Source organism: Monopterus albus, unplaced genomic scaffold (genome assembly GCF_001952655.1).
Source record: "Monopterus albus unplaced genomic scaffold, M_albus_1.0 scaffold260.1, whole genome shotgun sequence".
NCBI lineage: Eukaryota > Metazoa > Chordata > Actinopteri > Synbranchiformes > Synbranchidae > Monopterus > Monopterus albus.
The window spans coordinates 1,211,551-1,230,081 of NW_018128140.1; the positions used below are offsets into that span (position 1 = coordinate 1,211,551).

The 18,531-nt window shown below is 44.1% G+C and overlaps 1 protein-coding gene across 1 annotated transcript; it reads right to left on the minus strand.

Annotated features, from left to right (window-relative positions):
- Positions 1 to 638: 638 nt before the first annotated feature.
- On the minus strand, positions 639 to 16,402 carry ints3 (integrator complex subunit 3). The gene is made up of 29 exons (XM_020621446.1): positions 16,054 to 16,402; positions 14,526 to 14,609; positions 13,900 to 13,983; positions 13,699 to 13,812; positions 11,566 to 11,650; positions 11,418 to 11,484; positions 11,070 to 11,211; positions 10,850 to 10,979; positions 10,267 to 10,364; positions 9,466 to 9,657; positions 9,288 to 9,375; positions 8,885 to 8,964; positions 8,041 to 8,132; positions 7,025 to 7,131; positions 6,619 to 6,738; positions 6,360 to 6,489; positions 6,153 to 6,207; positions 5,962 to 6,065; positions 5,223 to 5,387; positions 4,964 to 5,117; positions 4,824 to 4,892; positions 3,683 to 3,758; positions 3,480 to 3,593; positions 3,283 to 3,331; positions 3,039 to 3,206; positions 2,854 to 2,954; positions 2,696 to 2,768; positions 2,465 to 2,621; positions 639 to 2,371 (listed from the first exon to the last, which is right to left on the minus strand). Exons 1-29 carry the CDS (start codon positions 16,135 to 16,137, stop codon positions 2,294 to 2,296), a joined length of 3,060 nt encoding a protein of 1,019 aa, XP_020477102.1. The 5' UTR covers positions 16,138 to 16,402; the 3' UTR covers positions 639 to 2,293.
- Positions 16,403 to 18,531: the final 2,129 nt, after the last annotated feature.

Sequence of the window (18,531 nt, forward strand, 5' to 3'; positions counted from 1 at the left end):
CGGCGGCCGCAGGCGGAACGGGAACCGAGGGGAGGCCGCCGTGCAGTCGGGGGAATTCGCCCCCGGACTGTCGTCGTCATGGTCGCAGAGCAGTCGGGTCTGGTCAGGAGACCTCCGGTGGGGTCGCGGAGAGAGGAGCAATGGGCTGCAGGACGGAATGAAGAAGCTCGGGATCCGCTCCGGAGTCAGAACCAGACTCCGCAGAGATGATCCGGATTTAATGGCGGACATGGCGAAGGCTGCAGAGAAACAAGATTTAGGTCTCGTCAGACATCAGATCAGGAAAAGGTTTGTCGCAGCTTTATTTCTGTGAAACCATGAAGACATTGAGGCTAAAGAATCAGACGGTTCTGGTTCAAGAAAAAAATGCTCCAGCAGTTTGAACTTCTTTATAACTAAACCTGCCCACAATCTCACATCTCAGACCTGCACCTGAACAAAGCCACCACACCAGACTTCTTTGGACTGCCTGAAACCAAACTCAGAGTTTCATCGTATCACAGTAGCCTCTGGCCTAAACATTATATCTTATAACTGAATCAGTGAAGTCCACCTACCTCTGTGTGTCTCACTTGGATTGATGCAGGTCTCCCGGTTTATATCAGGAGCAGCAGGTGGATCCAATCAGTGATCACCAGTCCAGGTCCAGACCAGGATCTGTAACTGATCCTGTTTTTTATTTTAGTTTATCCCCCCCACACACAAATATTTTATTACAAAAACAAAACAATGTAACAGTTAACAACAGACATGTCAGGGTGGAGAACAAAAAACAAAGCTAAAAGAGGTTTAACAGCTCAATTTGTATAATTTAAATATACAGTAGTACGAGTCATGGGGTTTGTGAGTGCTGAAGTTTAACTATAACAATTCAAAGTTAAACGTGCTTCGTCAGCCCGTTCCCAGTGTCCTGTGGAGTCCGTGGAGCTGCCCAAGCTCTCCCTGCTCAACTCTCCACGTTCATTCTTGAAAGTAATCTCCAAGATATGCGTGTTGCTGGCAGAAACACAAGTCAGGCAACTGAAGACACCACAGAGACTCAGACCGACTTCAAATTCTTGTAATTCAAGTGATACATTTTCTGTGGCATCATGCCCCTTTAAGTATACATGTGAACTCCTGCCTGCTAAACACTGTGAGCATGTGACATAAGTACAATAATTGTCTACGTATGACGAAGCAGGTACTTTGCACCAGTGCAAACCATCACCTATTGCTGTCCAACATTCCCTCTGGTTGTGTTGTTGTTGCTGATGTATGTGAATCACTGGGACCAGAATCCTTCTCCTCACCCCCCTGACTGACTGAAGTCCTGTCTTCGCCCCCTCCTGCCCACTAGTCGGTGCCATTCAACCGCAGCAGAAGGGGCGCTGTCTAACGATCTCCACTGAGAACTCAGATGATGAGACACTTCTGTTAGTTTCATGTGTTAATGTGAGGAAGGCCACAGCCTCCTCATTGCTCCCTCCAACTCAGGTTTGAGTCACATGATTCACAGAGGTCCGTGTTTGTTCACAGAGTCTCGTTTACTCTGAGTTTTATCCATGCCTCAGACAAGAGTAAAAGCTTTTTTGTCATGTTCTGAGATTTCTTTTAACGGTGCACTCATATTTAATGATGCAAAATGAAAATGCACATAAAACCAGGTGGATGGAAACCTGCCATATGTCATCTAGGCTGTACCTGACACAACCACACAGAAACCTACCGACTCATGCCAAACTCCATTTAGATTTTCTGTTTTTAAATTTGACTGATAAAAAGTTGAAATGGTCCTTTACTGACTGCAGTGCCAACAAGCAGCATCAAACCTGACCCCCCCCCACTAACATACAGAACACACATCTGCTTTTATACGGAGAAGTCATCCAACATGTGGTTCACAACAGACGAGCTTTTACTGCAGTGAGACAAACAGGAAGGAGCTGCTGAAAACAGCAGGAAGTCAGGCTCCTCCACAGTAAAAGTCCACCCCCCACCCCAAAAAAGACACACTCATCTTCATTCACATGTTCCCTGTAGTAAAATCAGCTGTTTGGTTCCCAGAGTTTATATTTTAATCCTCCCAGTGCATCATGGGAGTTCAGCCACATGAGACCCAGTCAGTCCTCATCTCCATGGAAACAGCATCAGTCTCACATGAGATAGTGAGTTCACTGCATGGACTTAAAGTCTCAAAGCCCCGCCCTTCCCACAGCCATCAGTGCGTGTCATCAGGAGGGAGCATGGCCTTTTCCATTGGTCAGAGCAGCTCATTGGCTGGCAGTCTGTGTGGCAGCTCATGTGTGACTTATCAGTCGCTGTCAGAACCAACGGCTGACGAGCCTTTCCTCTTCCTCTTCGGAGCTTTGGGCTTCGAGTCCTCCTCCTCCTGAAACACAGACAGATATAACGGGTCCAGAAAACCTTGGACTGTGGCCGTGTACCTGGAACTGAAGAACAGAGGCTGGGACCTGATACGTACCGAGGCACTGCTGGAGGCGCTCTCCTCCTCATTGTTGGTGGGTGGAGCTGCTCCTTTCCTGGAGCGAGGTGAAGAGGCCGGAGCTTTACGCCGAGATTTCGGAGGCTTCGACTGAGAGTCCTCATACTCCTCCGCCAATGCGAACAGGTCACTGAACCTGCAAGAAGAGGAACTGATGTCATCAGCACCTGCTGTGATGTCACCAGTCAGCGTGTGTGCATATGTGCATACCTCATCTTGTGTGCTTCGTCACAGCTCGCCTGAACGTGCTGCAGAGCCTGGAGGATTGGGGTCTGTGTGAAGACTGACCGACAGAAACAGTCAGGGGTCAGTACATCTTCAATAATCAATCACTAAACGTGTGTGTGTGTGTGTGTGTGTGTACTGACAGTTGTTCTTGGTGTTGCTCAGGCTCAGTCTCAGATTGTCCATGTGCTCCAGGATCTGTTCCAGGGTCAGCTGGGCCAGTTTACTGCTGGAACTACGAAGACTGGAGAGAGACACAAAACTGGTTTTTATCTTGTATCTGTAGTGACGAGACTGTCCCTGTATTTGTCTCTCTCTGTGTCCTCACCTCTGTCTCTTGCGAGGCTGGTTGTTATTCTTGATCAGCTGGGCCTTGATGTGTTCTCCCAGCGTGTCATCATATTTGGACGCCCAATGTCTCAGGATGCTGGTGGTGAACTGGTCCTCAGGGTGACAGGGACGACTCAGGACCATCTTCACCATCTCCTCGGTCGGCCTGGGATGCACAGACAGAGACATTAACAGACAGAAGTCTCCAACATGAGGAAAGAAATGCTCTGTGTTTGGCATACTTTTCCCTGCGGAGCTGCAGCAGCAGACAGGATAAGGCCTCTGGATGTTCTGGAAACAGGAAACACCCAAGAAAGACAAGAGTCAGAAAACAGAATCTCTGTGGTGGTTCTGGGTCTCTTTGCAGTCATTTAATGAACTTTGTGTCAATAACGTTAGCGAACCAGCAGGCTGATTGTTGGATCAGTACAGAACTCACCTTTGTATTTGAGGTGTTGCAGGATGGGGATGATGGTTTCCAGAGGGATACTATGGGCCAGAAACAGCTGCCAGGTGCTGTACTGCTCAAAGGTCTCCCAGTCCAGAGATTGAACTGTTCATACAGGAAGAAGACAGAGTCAGAGTCCAACTCTTCTGTCCAACACATTGTACTGTAACTGATCTGTGTGTGACATTTCTCACTGAGGATGTTGAGCACAGAGTCCTTCCTGAACATCACCAGGTTCCCCATCATCACATGACACATCAGCTCCTGTAACTGTACACAAACATTGTCGTCACTGACAGTCAAAGCTGGCTTCTATTCTACTGCTGACTTCGCATGGATGTGACAAGGCCTGCAGCACATCCAAGACTACAGGACCACCAACAGCATCATCAGCTCCACATGAAATGCAGGACCTCCAGACTGAAAAACTCTCTTTCCAACAGCTGACAGGAGTTTATTACCAGGAAATACGTCATGTACTGACGACCTGTACTGTTTACATTCTCAGTTTGCACATGCATAATTGCACATTGACTGTTGACTACTGCACATACAGCTCCCATGTAGCATACATTCTCTTATTATATTCTAATATATTTTTATTATATCTCATTTGCTGCTTTAAAGTGCCTTAGATTTAGTGTTACTTATTCATCTACTTTATATTTCACTTGTATTGTGTGGCATTCATGTGGACGGCAAAATAAGAATTTCATTGTACAGGGAAACACAATTTCCTAACTGTGCATATGACGAATAAACACTTTGACCATGACCTTGTTTCTCCACTAGTGATATGGAATAAGCCCAACTTTATTCAGGTACTATTGCATGTCTGTTCTGTTGCTCTGTAGCTTCCTGCTGCCCATGTCTAGTTTTTTATGGGGGTAGGAGAGACACTGATGGGTTATTCTTTACTCACAGAACAAAAGATGCTTGATGTTTGTGTAAGAGTGGAGCAGCACTATGGCCAGCCGACTGCGAGATCTCTGGTTGGACAGGCTGTATTTGTCCTTTTGACTTTTAGAGAAGATAAACCTGTCTGGACTGTGTACATTACATCCCCACAGTGCATGAGCATGTGCACAGTGCTGAAGGTCGGTACAGTAGAGACCGACATCGCTGCAACTCTGGGAAACTAATTTTTGCTTTTATTTTGAAACTGCACTTAACTGACCAGACATCTGAGGGAGAAGATTCAGAGAATACTTGTACAACATCTCAGAGTTTGCTGGGAAACCTTCATCATCTGGATGTTAAATCCACAGAACATTATGTTATTATTGTGTTAGTTAGGGCCAGGTCCCAGTGCAGCTGCTACTACTCAGGCGTTACCTGTGCAGAGTCGATGACGGCCACAATCATGTTGAGCAGCTCTCCGCTTCTCAGTGTTTCATCTGGAAACTGAGCAACAATAGAGGTTCAGGAGGCAGGTGAGCATAACATTACAGTGTGTGTCTGTGTGCACGCTGTACCTCGGAATATATCGAGGGCGTGAGGTAGCAGAGGAGCCGGACATCGTCCTCCTGACACGCCTTCATGTCCATCATCAGACAGGTATGCAGGTCGCCAAGCGCTGTTGCCTGAGCAAAAGACTCGTACAGCATCATCTTACCGTTCGCTGCTTTACTGTTGACAGACAGACACAGTTTGACATGTTTAATGTCGCGTTTCTAATGTTTGTAGACATGGTTTCACATCTGACGACATGTCTAAACCAGGTGCAGCTGTCACCTGGCTTTGAGGTAGTACAACAGGTGGTATCCGATCTTGGGCTGTTTCTGGTAGAGTTCAGCCAACATGTCGAGCAGCACAGAGAACCCACTGTTGTCCTCCTGCATAGTGACCAGGTTCCTGAAGATCAGACAGACAGGTTTACACACCGACTCCTCCAGGGACCTGCAGAGAGACAGACGGGCAGTCAGAGAGAGAGAGAGAGGGACTCAGAGACTCAGCGCCACTGAGAGAGGCCGACACAGGCAGACCTGGAGGCCTGAAGAGATCAGACTGTGGCAGCTGTATCTACAGAGAGAGGTGGAGATACAGCAACACCTTGTGCTGTGACACCTATGAACATATAAGAACAAAGGTCTTCACACAAATTAAAAGTAAAACACCAGGGTCTGAATCAGTCTGCGCAAATCAAAATACATCATATTAGCCACAAAAATATGTCCAGTGTTTCCACTGGTAAGAGTTCTCAGTGGCGCCCCGCTATACCAAAATCTTTGCCACCACCTCAAAAAAATCAATCCAACCAATCATTTAATCAAGCGCCTCAGTGTTTTTTTCTCTACTGTATATTACTATATTTTCTATTTTACCTAATTATATAAATAATTTGTCTTTATGAATTATGGTGCTTGTAAATGTATTTATATGTTTGTCACTGTAATGCTAATCCTTAGGCAGTATCCTGCCAGTAAAGCTCGTTGAATTGAACCCAATTGAAGATAGAAAGGTGCAGTCTTACTCCTCAGTGATCTCGTCCGGCAGGACGTCTCCTCTGAAATGATCTTTAAACAGTTCAGACAGACAGGAGGCCAGAGCCGACATCTGCTCCGAGTCAAAATCCTCCTGGACAAAGCAGAACAGAACATAATGTAACATAAGCCAGTAGAAGCCAGTAGAACAAAGCAGAACGTGCTGGAGAAGGAGGCTCACCTCCAGGATCAGGTCCACAATCTCCTGCATCACCTCACACTGAGTCTCTGTGTCACTGAGGACAAAACCCCTTGTTACCAGTTTATTATCAATAACATAGTGATATATATATACACATCACTGATACATGATCAATAAACCCAGAGTGACTGAGCTGTGACCTTAGACCTCTGGCCTGATCTGAGGACCTGTCCTGCAGGAGCTCACCTGGTTTTCTGCAGCTGCAGCACCTTCTCCTTTATGGTGTCATCTAATTGGTCCAGCCAGGATGTGATGTCAGCAGGCTCCTCCATCACAGCCTCTTTAATTGGATGGAACCGGAACTCCCTCTTCTTTCCTGCACAGTGATTGGTTGACAGAGTGATGAGTTTTTAATCAATAAGTAGGTGAACCGCAGGTGTTCACACCAACACCTGTCTTTAAACTGGATTAAACTGATGTGTTTGGTTTGTCCAGGTCTAGTCACCTTTGTTGTTGACCTCCTCCTCATCATCACTGAAGGTGGCTTCTGTGTTGTCATAGCAACCCTCCTCCTTGTCCAACACATGGTTGTCCATCTCCATAGAAACAGCCTCTTCCATCTTAACTGTGGGACACACAAATATGCAGGATGCCATCTTTGTTCCTGGTTCTTTATTTGATACAAATAAAGAAAGTTAAATGTGTATTGTAGTGAGATGTGTTACAGTGTGTTAGTGTGTGTTACAGCATGTTTTGTTACTGTGTTAGTGTATTTTACAGTATGTGTTACAGAATGTTTTAGTGTTGTGCATTACAACACGTTACAACGTGTTTTGTTAGTGTGTTACAGCGTGTGTGTGTTAGTGTGCAGTAGAGCATGCTACAGGGATATATGTTATTGTGTGTGTTACCTTCGGTTGGGGGTGAGGGTGAGCTGCAGAACTCGGGGAATCTCTCTCTGAGCATTGATCGAAGCTCTCGGTCCAACTTTGGATTATCAAACAGTGGAGCAAGGTGACTGAGAGAGAATGATTAATAATCAATATGCAAGGACAGATACACCAACAACCTGTAAAAACATATCCATATTGCACATTTTGCTTGTTCTCACAGTGCAAGGGTCTGAGATTAGCATGACTGATATTAGCACATCAACAGTTTGCTCTAGGCCAGAGGTTTCTTCATGAATTCCTCCGAGAGGAGGCTCACCTTCCCACACTTTGGAAGGTGAGCCTCCTCTCAGAGGAAATCATGAAGACAACTGAGCCTCCCCTGAAGTCCTCTGGTCTCACACTATGAAAACCACAGCTTTATTTCCAGCCAGTAGCTGTATCATTACCGTTTTCTTGGCATCACATTACTGTTAACACACAGCAGAATACACAGACCGAGGGGAGAAGAAGATGATGTGTTGAAGGGTTTAAGAGAGAAATATTCTGTATGTTAGTCCAGATTCTCAGTCATCCAGGTCATAGTAAGCTGAAAAACTTAGAGTGAAGCAATTTTTGTAAAAATAGAACACCCCTCACTAAATAGAGGTGGTGGACTAAGACACAACTTGTCTTCCATCAATCCTGTTTTGAGATCTCTGTCCAAACATGCCCACCAGGACAATAGGCATCGGCCCACAGGGGAGGATTCAAAGACAGGTAACGACTCTCACCAATACTGGACTATAACGACTCAGTCGTTAAGGGACATTGTTGGCCTTCAAAGGACTGAAACACCACCGAGGGGGATAAATATCTCCGGCTCAACACCAGTCAGTCAGAACTGATGAAGCCTCTTGGATGAGAGGTGAAATGTCTTCGACCTAGAAATCTAGTCCAGTTGATTTTTTCTAAGTTTTTCAACATTCTGTATGTTAAAAAAATCTATAAACAATTACTTATTAATTATCAAAGTGAACAGTGTGTGTGTTTCTTACGCCAGCACTCTCTTCTCCATGATGAAGTTGAGGGAGTTGAAGACACCCTGACGCACCTGAGACTCCAGCGGAGGGTAGAAATGAGGGATGATCTGAGGGAAAGGAACAAGGAGGTAGGAAAAAAGGGTAGAAGAGAGGGGTGGCATGTAAAAGCAAAGGGAGTCAAACAAAAGTACCTTGTTTATATTCTCACAATCAAACCTCATGGTTTGATGAACAGTTGCTGTTCTCTGGAGAGTTGGTTAAAGAATTTAAAACCTCTCTGAACAAGTTTAGATTGTAGATATTAGTCATCATTTAACAAAGCTGTGCCTGTCTTCTACTGAAAAACAGCAAATAAAAGAAAACACACAGGACTCAAAATTAGAAATGCCTTATAATTTAGTAGTGTCCATTGTTAATGGTGGGCTGAGTGTAATCTTTTGTTCTGTGAACATCTGGACAGAATAAAAAAATCTAACCAGAACAGTCTCCTGCACCACGGACAGGAGCGACAGCCTCCTGCTGTGCATTTGATTTACTCACAATAACAGAGTAAACAGGATTTCATGCAAGTAAAAACTCATGATAATTTTTATAGTAGAAATTAGGTGCAGAACCTGCAGAGCACTGCTGACCATTTCATCCAGAAATTGTACCCCACTTTGCCTTGTTTCACAAAAAAAAGTTGCAAAAACAACCGAGGTCTGAACCAAACTGTGGCTTTGGTGAACTGTTGCACTCCTACTAGAAATGCTGCATTATTATTCAGTACTTGTATCAGTACTCTGTATGGTCAAGTACTCAAATGCAAGTACTCGTACTGCATCTGAATAAGCGGTCGCCTGTCTGTAGCATATATTACCCTGCACATGAAGTCGAGCAGTGTGGCGGTGATGGCAGGATGAGGCTTCATGGAGTGGTGCATCACCAGGATGGCCGGTTCTGTCACAGGACGACACAACAACATCACTTTAGATTCTTTAAATACAGTGAGGGACTTGAGGACTACATGTGTTTCATTCATTAGTATTAAAGTCACGTTTAAATTTACAGAAAGTTTATTCTATCTCATGAAAGACATCAGTATAGCAACGTAAAGGTCTGTCAGGTGGATGCAGCCTCAGAGCACCCCCTGCTGTACAAGGCCAATTACTGCGCTCTGTTAAGATCACCATCTTGTGATGGAAGTGGGCAAAGTGGGCATTAAGTTGCTGCTGGTACCAAACTCCATGTGACAAGCTGTGTGTTTGAGTAAACCCTGTTACCTATGTTCATGATGCTGTCTTTCTCAGGACTGAAGAACAGCCAATCATAGAAGAGCGCCAGCTTGGCGTTGGAGGCGGCCACATTTGACTGGAGACACACAAGTTAATAGGTTTCAATGTGACTGACTTAAATTAATTCCAACCTCCAGATTGACAGTCTGAGGCCCCGCCTACTTACCGTGCAGGTGGTAAGTAGCCAGCCAATGATAGCCCAGCGTGGCAGGATGTCAGAGCTCAGCACCTCATTAGACGGATGGACCACACCACAGATGTAGCGAATCAGGTCGCAACGCAAGGATTGGCTCTCAGCTGTGGACAGGTACTGCCTCTGAAACCAGTCCTGATATCGCTTCTGCTGCCCAAACCGTACCTGATCACACAGGTGAAGACAGGAAAGAGCTGAGGTCAAGGTCCAGGTGTTTAGATCCTGACCATTCTCTGATCACAGGGAAGAACATCACAACATTTCTAAACCAGAGAAACTGGTCTGGTTTTAATGGAGTCTGACAGTTTCTTCCGGTTTAAAATGTAAGGCCTTTTAAGGGCCTACAGAAGCTCTGGCAGCCCAAACTGAGGGAAATGCAGATTTCTTTCCTCTGATTAAAAACTTATCAAGCTGCAGGAGGTGTCTGAAGAGCCACTGTGGTCTCAGAAGACAAGGTTTTTTTATTCACAACATTAAAACTAAACAGCACTCAGAGAACCTCTGGCAAACCTCTACCAAGGAGCTCTGTTTCCCCATAATGCCATTAGATATACTCCTGGATCCGGGTGATGAGCTGGATCGGTACCAGAATGTCATGGATTGTTCCGTGGGCCATACCTGAACAGTTTCATCCTGGGGAAGCACTGAGTGTAATAGTGCACCTATACATGCCTGTTATAACAATGTTAAAGACAAATACACAGGCTACAGCACTTCAGACTGATGGTGGACTCTCGCAGCCCGATGTGGTCTACACCAGAACCTGATCTTTACCCTGGAGGTCATGAACAGCAGCTTGGTCTCCATATCAGGCGTGAGTCGGCAGGCCAGAAACTTTCTGGAGGTGCGAGCTGTGAGAAGCTGGAGGATGCCTGAAACACAAACACACAGACTGTGGATCATTGAGGGCCCACACCTCTGCACCGGACTCCCTCTGTCCGACACCTGCTGCACAACTGAGCGCACTGACAGGTGTGGAACACCTACTGAAAAGCAGGAATTCCATAATTTCTCTTTCAGCACATACAATAAATACAGATCTCTGTTTGAGCTAGATTCTCAGAACCAGTGCACTTAAATTGGGAACCGAATCCACTGGGGATTAATCAACTGACAGAACATTAACCAGATGTCTGATGAATCCAGATGGTGTGAGGACTTGCTCCAGTCTTTTGTTGTATTAAACTGAAAACCTCTGAGTTTGTGTGACCAACACAAAGATTTCTCTTTTCACAATTTTCTCATATTTTACAGAGAAACTGTCAATTATTTGGAACAATGATCAGTACACTAAGCAAAACTCTACTGAACACAGAAACAGGAAAGGGAACCAGGGATTCTGGGTAGTGTACTTTACCGGTGAACTGAGGACTGAGGACTTGTGGACTGTGCAGCAGGTCTCTCCACAGCAGCTCCATCTCTGGGATCCGAGCAACGTTCTGCAGCAGACGAACCAGATCTCTGCCAATGATCAGACACTCCATGAACTACAGGAGGAGAGAGAGGGTTATCGCTGCAACCACAGGAGACAGATACACCTTTTGGACTTCCTTCGTTCCATCCTCGCCCCCCCTCACCTTCTCCCTCAGCATGCTGATGCAAAAGTCGACCTCTTTCTGACGGAGTGGAAGCAGGTTCGGGGCTCCGTGGTCGACGATCAGGCGGAGGTAGGTGTAGACTGACATCGCTATCAGCATCCCACTCTTCAACACCCACTCCCTATAGTGAGAGAAAAATACATCCAGCTGCTTCACAATAAAAGCCCTCTGCCTGCTTCATAGTAGCTTTTTACTGTGGAGAAAACTAGTCCTTTTACACCACAGTAAGAGGATGCTCTTTGCTGGATGTGTTTTCATAAACACATCCCATTTAATCCACACGGTGTGGTCTGACTGAACCAGTTCTTTAAACAGACTGACACGTACTTTTGCTCCAGCAGGATGTCCAGGACGCTCTCAGCCAGCCACAGGTTCTTAGTGGAGATGTCTCCACCTGCACACAGAGTAAACACACAGTGACTACAGCAGGTACCCTGATGCATGGAGAAACTATAGGTAAGTGAGAGTGTCTGACCTGCGATCTGTTTCAGCAGGGTCATGACGACCCCGTCAGCTCCCATCACTCCGCTCTTCACCAGCTCTCGCACCAGCCACACCAGCTGCACACATCAACATTTCCATTAGCACGTCAGTTTCCTCAGGTGACACAGGACTCATGTAAGTGAGGGTTATGCGCAACACAGGGCAAAACCATCAAACTCAAAACTATGTTCACTCAGGTTTAATATATAAATCTTCATCTTTGCAGAATTTAATTATAAAAACACTGCAGTACCTGACTCTACCTGTAAACCTGTGTGTAAAGGTGTGTGTGTGCTTGTGGGTTTACCTGTGTACCCAGGTGAAGTAAACAAGTACATTTACTTCAGTATAATTTCAAGATGCTTGTACCTCACTGGCTGTTTCCACTTGGTGCTACTTTACACTCAGCATTGCCTTTCAGAGGCAAATAGGGTCACAACAGTATGAGATTTTCATAGGAAATATCATGGTCTCACAGAAGCATGGTATTGGCTATTTTTTATCATTTATAACAACCCTAAGAACAGGATGAAAACAGAAGGTTGTTTTGTTGAATAAACACTTGAATTGCAAGTGACTGTGACAGTTGGCTGAGCTGGATTGGGAGGCGTCTTTGCAGAGACACCATGACCCTAAAGGGTTAGCAGGATTATAACAGCAAACAGGATTACAAACATGATTTAAAAATCATAGGATGTAACTACAACATGTTATATAACTAAAGCCTGTTAGTTTTCATGTTAGCAGCAGTAGTTGAGGAAGTATTCTCATCCTTTACTTAAGTAAAAGTACTAATATTACACAGATTCGTACAGGTCTCTATTTTTATTCCTTATTTATCTCATTTCAATGAGCATTCCTTTGTCTGTCTGCATTGTTTACTGCCTGTTTATACTGCTTATTTTGCATTGTTTGCACTGTTTGTTGCTTGTTAATACTGCTTTTGTTATTTTACACAGCCGTATGCTGGTTTACTGTTTACTTGCCCCTTGCATGGGGATATGTACATACACACTGAGAGCCGATGTACCAGTCAAATTCCTCATGTGTCCGACACACCTGGCCAATAAAGCAGATTCTGATTCTGTAAAAGTACTCTGTTACAAGTGAAAGTCCTGATTGAAAATGTGAATGTTGAAAATGCTTTTCACAGGATGCTTTTGGATGTTTCTCTAAAATTATTATTAACCTTCATTGATTTAGATTTGTATTAATGATCCACATTCTCATTCATGACATTTAGCTCATCAGAACCAAACTAAAGTATTAGCACATAACTAACTCACAGCTTGATGAGATGCCCTCATTGTTAACATCCTAAGACTTGAGGGCCTCGTCATCCCTGGCTCCTCTGAGCACAGTAGTCCCAGCACAGACAGAAGAGGCGTCCTATGGATCCCCAGAGACCCCGCTGCTGCGCTTTCTCACAGTGACTGGCTTTGCTGCAGCGCTGTTGCTCATGTTTGTTGTTATAACTAGTTTGGCATCTGCAGTAGCAATGTACTTTTCCTGTGTCCTCAGTAATGTTGGTAGTGGTAGCATTTTGGTCTTTGAAATAGTAATGTTGACTGTGGGAAAAAATTTTCATTGCATTGCTGTTGTTTACCATGGTCACTGTGGAAAGCTTTTTTATTTATTTACCTCTCTTTTATTGCCAAGTATAAGATGCTACCACATGCGGCCACCACTAGGGGGTGCTGCAGCGCCTCCTTTCCGCAGCTATGTTCAGTATTGATAGTAACTGACTGTACATGGAATAACAATTAATTTTTATACGGTGTTTCATAATGCAACCCTGCATTACATTTATCTTACAGCTTTAGTTACTAGTTACCTTACAGCTTCATTTTACAAATACAAAATACAATCAACTAATAAATTATAAGAGTGTAGATAAAGCCACCCAGCATTTGCAGTGAGTCAGCATTAGCAGCACCTTCGCCAGGCACAACATCACAGCAATGAACACTTCAACTCATCCATACCATAATATACAGAGTACTTCTGACACTCTGTTATAATGAAACGCCTTATGTACTCTAACTTACATAAAAATGCATCTGCAGAACTTTTACTTTTAACTGAATACTTCTATGCTACTGTTCGTGCTTCTTCAGTTTGTTACCTGACTTCTGGGGACGTCCTGCAGTTTGAGGAACTTCTCCATCAGGATCTGGTTGATCTTAACCAGGACCACGTTCATCCCATCTCTGTTGACCAGCGTCAGGTCTCTGTAACACTGCCCCCACCCCCAACACATACACAGTGATGTCAGAGTGATGCCACAGTGCTGTCACATGCGAGAAATGATGTAGTGGTATCTCACCCTCTGGGCCTGGGCCGGCTCTGTGAGGACCAGGGTGAACAGACCCAGACACACCTCCTCATGCTGCTGCTGACCTTTACACACCTGAGGTAAACAGGAAGAAAGAGTACCCATTACCATTACATCAGCCGGGTGTCGCTATGTGTCTCTGCTTTGTGGATTTGTCATTTCAAATTAAAAGCCATAGCAGAGTCGTGTAATTACAACATTATGATATTTCCTCAAATATCTGCATAATAATTCTGCAGTGGCGGGCAACCGCTGCAAAATGTACATAGTGGAAACACCGAGGTGGAATGTGTACTAGCAGTAATATCATACAGTGATATCTGTGTATTAGTTGTAGTGCCGACCTTAGCAGTATTTGTCACAGTAGTTGGTGTATTTGTTATGTCATGTAGTAATCCCCTTCTTATGTTGCCGTGTTTCATAACAGCAGTACTTGTCACTGTATCAGCTGTAGTATAGGTAATTGTAACTAGTGGGTTTTTTTTTTTATATTGGCAGTGTTTGTCAGTAATTGAAGTATTTGTCAGGCTTATCTGGACTATTAGCAGTAGTGGTAGCAGTAATGCTGTCACAGTATTATCTGCAGCATTAGCTGTAGCAGAGTGTGTATTTCTTACGTTTGCAGTGAGCGCGTCATTGGCCTCTCTCTCTGACAGCCCATTAGTCAACGACTGGACGATCCCAACACAGCGCTCCAATCTCTAAACACACAAACATGTACATCAGATGGATTCAAGTCTCCTTTTCATCATGTGTGCTGATCATGTTATACAAACATGCCACTGAACCACCTCACACTAAAATTATAAGAACTCAGGTTCTTACTTTTTACCCATAAACCTTATTTGTTCTGGTACTTTGTAAGTGCTGCACCCTGGTCCTGAACCAAATGATACTTCAGACTGTATTTTATGACTGAACTGACAAACCTGAACTTTAAACATCTATGCTTTATTCAGAGTTTTATTTCACAGATAAAGGGCTGAAGACATACAGTAATGAGAGCAAATGCAACTGGTTTAAAACTGTATTTCAACCTCAGAACAGAAGAAACACAAGTGCTCATGTCTGTGAGACAGCGTAAACACTGTTACAACACACATGACCCCTGACTGATGCTTCCTCTGAGAACACACACAACAGCAGACTAGCAGTACTCACTCTACACTGTCAACAATGAGAATGAGGTTAAGCCACAATAATAATTATGAGAATACAGTTACTTAAAATATGTTTCCCTTCATGAAGCTGTAGCTCTCAGCACACACACACATTATTTGCAGCACAGCTACAGTCACACACAACTGCAGGACAAACAAGCAGGTAAACACAAAATCAGCTAACTAGCCAACTTAACTTTAATCATATGTTGCAGTTTATATACTAAGGTTAGTTGTGAAAATGATCACCCTACAGGTCACACAGTGTTACATTAGAAAAGTGTAGCCACTATTTGTTTTAATTGACCAGTTCACTAACTTTTTTTTTTTTCAAACTACACTTCAGTAGTGATTTGTATTATTTATTCAGGAAGTGCTCGTTGTCTTCACCAAACTGATGTAACAGTTCAATCTCAGCAGCAGGAAAATTATTCTCCAGGATGACACAATGTTTTTCCAGGACATTTCTCTCATTCTCTGGACCATAAAACATGTCTACACGTTTCCAGGTTTTCCCGGACGTGTATGAATTTTGATCAATTCCCGCTGCTGACAAACCTTTTGACAACACTTGGGAAACACTGATACGGCGCATGCGCATCTGTCACTTTCCATCTATATGTTTACGTAGAAATAGCATGCTAGGCTAACAGTCGTTTAGCTATATCTTTAACGTTCTATCATCACCATGACGTCTTTCACAAACAACTGAAACACCTCACCTGTCGCGCACTGGATTTACAGCAACTACAATATGTTTACCTGTGTTAATACACAGCTATGCTAACGTTTCTCTTAGCCATTAGCCACGCTAACTAGCTTAGCCTCAGTGCAGGTTAATAAAATGGTTCCATCTCTTTGTATCCGCTTCTTGTTTTAGAACATACACTTCACAAACTGCTCATATCCGCCGCTAAACCCGTTCTGACCCACTCTATTATATGGTTATATGATCTCTCTGAGCCGTTAAAACGACTCAACCTACCTCCTCCAGCTCGTCTTTGGCGTCCAGCGGGGTGGACACCAGTAGCCGTCCCTGAGGCTTCGCCTTCGCCGGTGCAGGCTCCATCTGCTCCCGCAGCCCCTCGCCGGGCCCCGCGGAGTTCAGAAGAGGTGGGAGTCCCGGTTGAGAAGGGTTATAAATGTTTATGTCAGTGTTTCGGGAAGTGTGGCACTATGTCACGGTCAGTCTGTCTAGATGATCCGATGTGCTCAGTAAATGTGTGCTTTAAAAACTTAATTCGGTGCAGTGGTAACTCTCCCTCCCGCTCTGACACTCTATCCGAACACAAGAACATAACGGACATCCGTTGCGACGGACCGGGGCGGGGCAACAGACCTCCTGACCAATTATTATACTGAGACCTCTGAATGACGTTGTCGTGGTCCAATCACACTAGAGGAAATGTACAGCCAATCCCCGAGCTTCTATACTGAAGGCCACCTGCATTAAAACTGTTTATAATTTTTAAATAAGACAGAAATTAAACTAGTAGTTTTAATAAGTCCAGAACGTTATCATGTTGTTCCTTTTAAAGTCTGATCTGTCAGTAAAAGAAACTAGACAGATATTTGACATTTTCTTGGCTGGTTTGACCAAAATATTACTTTGATTTGTGAGGTGCTTCAAGTATAAACCTGTTGAACACCAACCAGGGGCACAAAAGAGTAACTCAATCATACAGTATGATGCATTTTGTGTAGTTGTTCCTGTATGCAGTGATCTTCATGTAGTAAATAAATAGCCTACTTGTTAGTGAGCCTTAGTCAGGTGAGATTCGTAATACTGTATGACAGTCTGCTGTAGGGTGAACTTCCTAATCATTGGGGTTTGCCTTGAACACACATTCACATTCTACAAACCTTTGGCCAAATACTCTCACAGACATCTGGTATTTGAACAAATCATGACACTCGCTCCACAAGCTAGTGTTCCTTAAGTTCAGGTCTCTTCAGATCTGGGAGCTGCAACATGCTGCAATGTGAGATCCTCTTCTGCTGCATGTTGCCATGTTGCACTTGTCAAAAGAAACTATAACTGCAATTTCTCCACCAGCATGAAAGAAAATTATAGGACTTGTATATTTATTGGAAATTTCAGGGGCCAATCAGCTGTCAGGCATGACATTGATCACAAATGGGTACTGGTCAAGTGTTTTGGTCTAGTGAAGGCCTCCAGACTATCTCTGTCATGGCCCCAGTGAATTCGATTTTGAAGAACGTGTGTTCCTCATCAGTTTGCAGCCATCACATTCGAGATGACAGCACATGAAATTACATCATCTTAGTTAAATGATGAGTTTGAAATTGTGCAAAGACTGTCAGTATTAAAAACATCAAAGCTTTACAGAAAATGTTTTAGTTTTAAGAAATGACAAAACAAACATCTTCAATCAATGAATCATAATCTTTATTGCCAAGTATGTTATAAATACAAGGAATTTGACTACAGTTCAGTGGCCCACAATGTGTACCAAATAAAACTGAATAAAACAGAATAAAGATAAATGACAAGAAGATAAAAACTACAATCTATTAATAAATATATGTACCTATATACAATTTTAAAAGAGCTATTTAGGTATGTACAGTTATTGTATCTACAGGTTATGGCACTGTGGTGTTTGCTGTCTTTTTATACATATAAACCAGGATTAACTGTTCATCAGAGTGAACACAAGAAACTGTCTTTGTGTCTGGTTGTGTCTGGGGGGGGGTTACTTCCTAAAGTCCACTGTCCACTGTCACCTCCACTGTTTTGAGTGTGTTCATCTCCAGGTTGTTGTGACCACAGGGCCAGCCGACTCATCACTGTCTCAGATGAGACAGATGACCATTGTGTCATCTGCGAACTTCAGGACTTTAACAGAGGGTCCTCTGAGGTGCAGTCGTTGGTGTAGAAGGAAAACAGCAGCTTATTCTCCAGGTACAGGAAGTGAGTTTCCCCATCTTAAAGCCAAATTAGTGTTTTCAGTTTATCTGCTGGTGATTTTTGAGACATTTTCAGTTGATCTGTTTTTAGTTTTTTGCTTTATTTTACAAGTTCATACAGTTCCAAATTATTTACTTAAAACTTTCCAACTGTCTTTTTCTTGAATTGACTTTGTAAATCCCCTCCTTGAACCGCCACCTTATTGTGGTGGAGGGGTTTGAGTACCCGAGTGATCCTAGGAGCTATGTTGTCGGGTGCTATATGTCCCTGGTAGGGTCTCCCAAGGCAAACAGGTCCTGGGTGACGGGTCAGACTAAGAGTGGTTCAAAAGCCCCTTATGATTAGATTAAGATCAAGGACCGTGACGTCGCCCGGCAAGGCGCAGCCGGGGGCCCCACCCTGGAGCCAGGCCCGAGGTTGGGGCTCGAATGCGAGCTCCTGGTGGCCAGGCCTCCCCTCACGGAGCCCGGCCGGGCTTAGCCCGAATGAGCGACGTGGGGATGTCTTCCCGTGGGCCCACAACCTGCAGGA

Bases quoted from the DNA above. Each gene is read 5' to 3' on its own strand.
- ints3 (XM_020621446.1), bottom strand. From the start codon at position 16,137: ATGGAGCCTGCACCGGCGAAGGCGAAGCCTCAGGGACGGCTACTGGTG. The intron at 11,212-11,417 runs GTACGTGTCAGT...CTCTCACTATAG, and splicing joins GACATCCTGCTGGAGCAAAA to GGAGTGGGTGTTGAAGAGTG. The intron at 10,365-10,849 runs GTAAAGTACACT...TTTGTGTTTCAG, and splicing joins CCTCAGTCCTCAGTTCACCG to GCATCCTCCAGCTTCTCACA.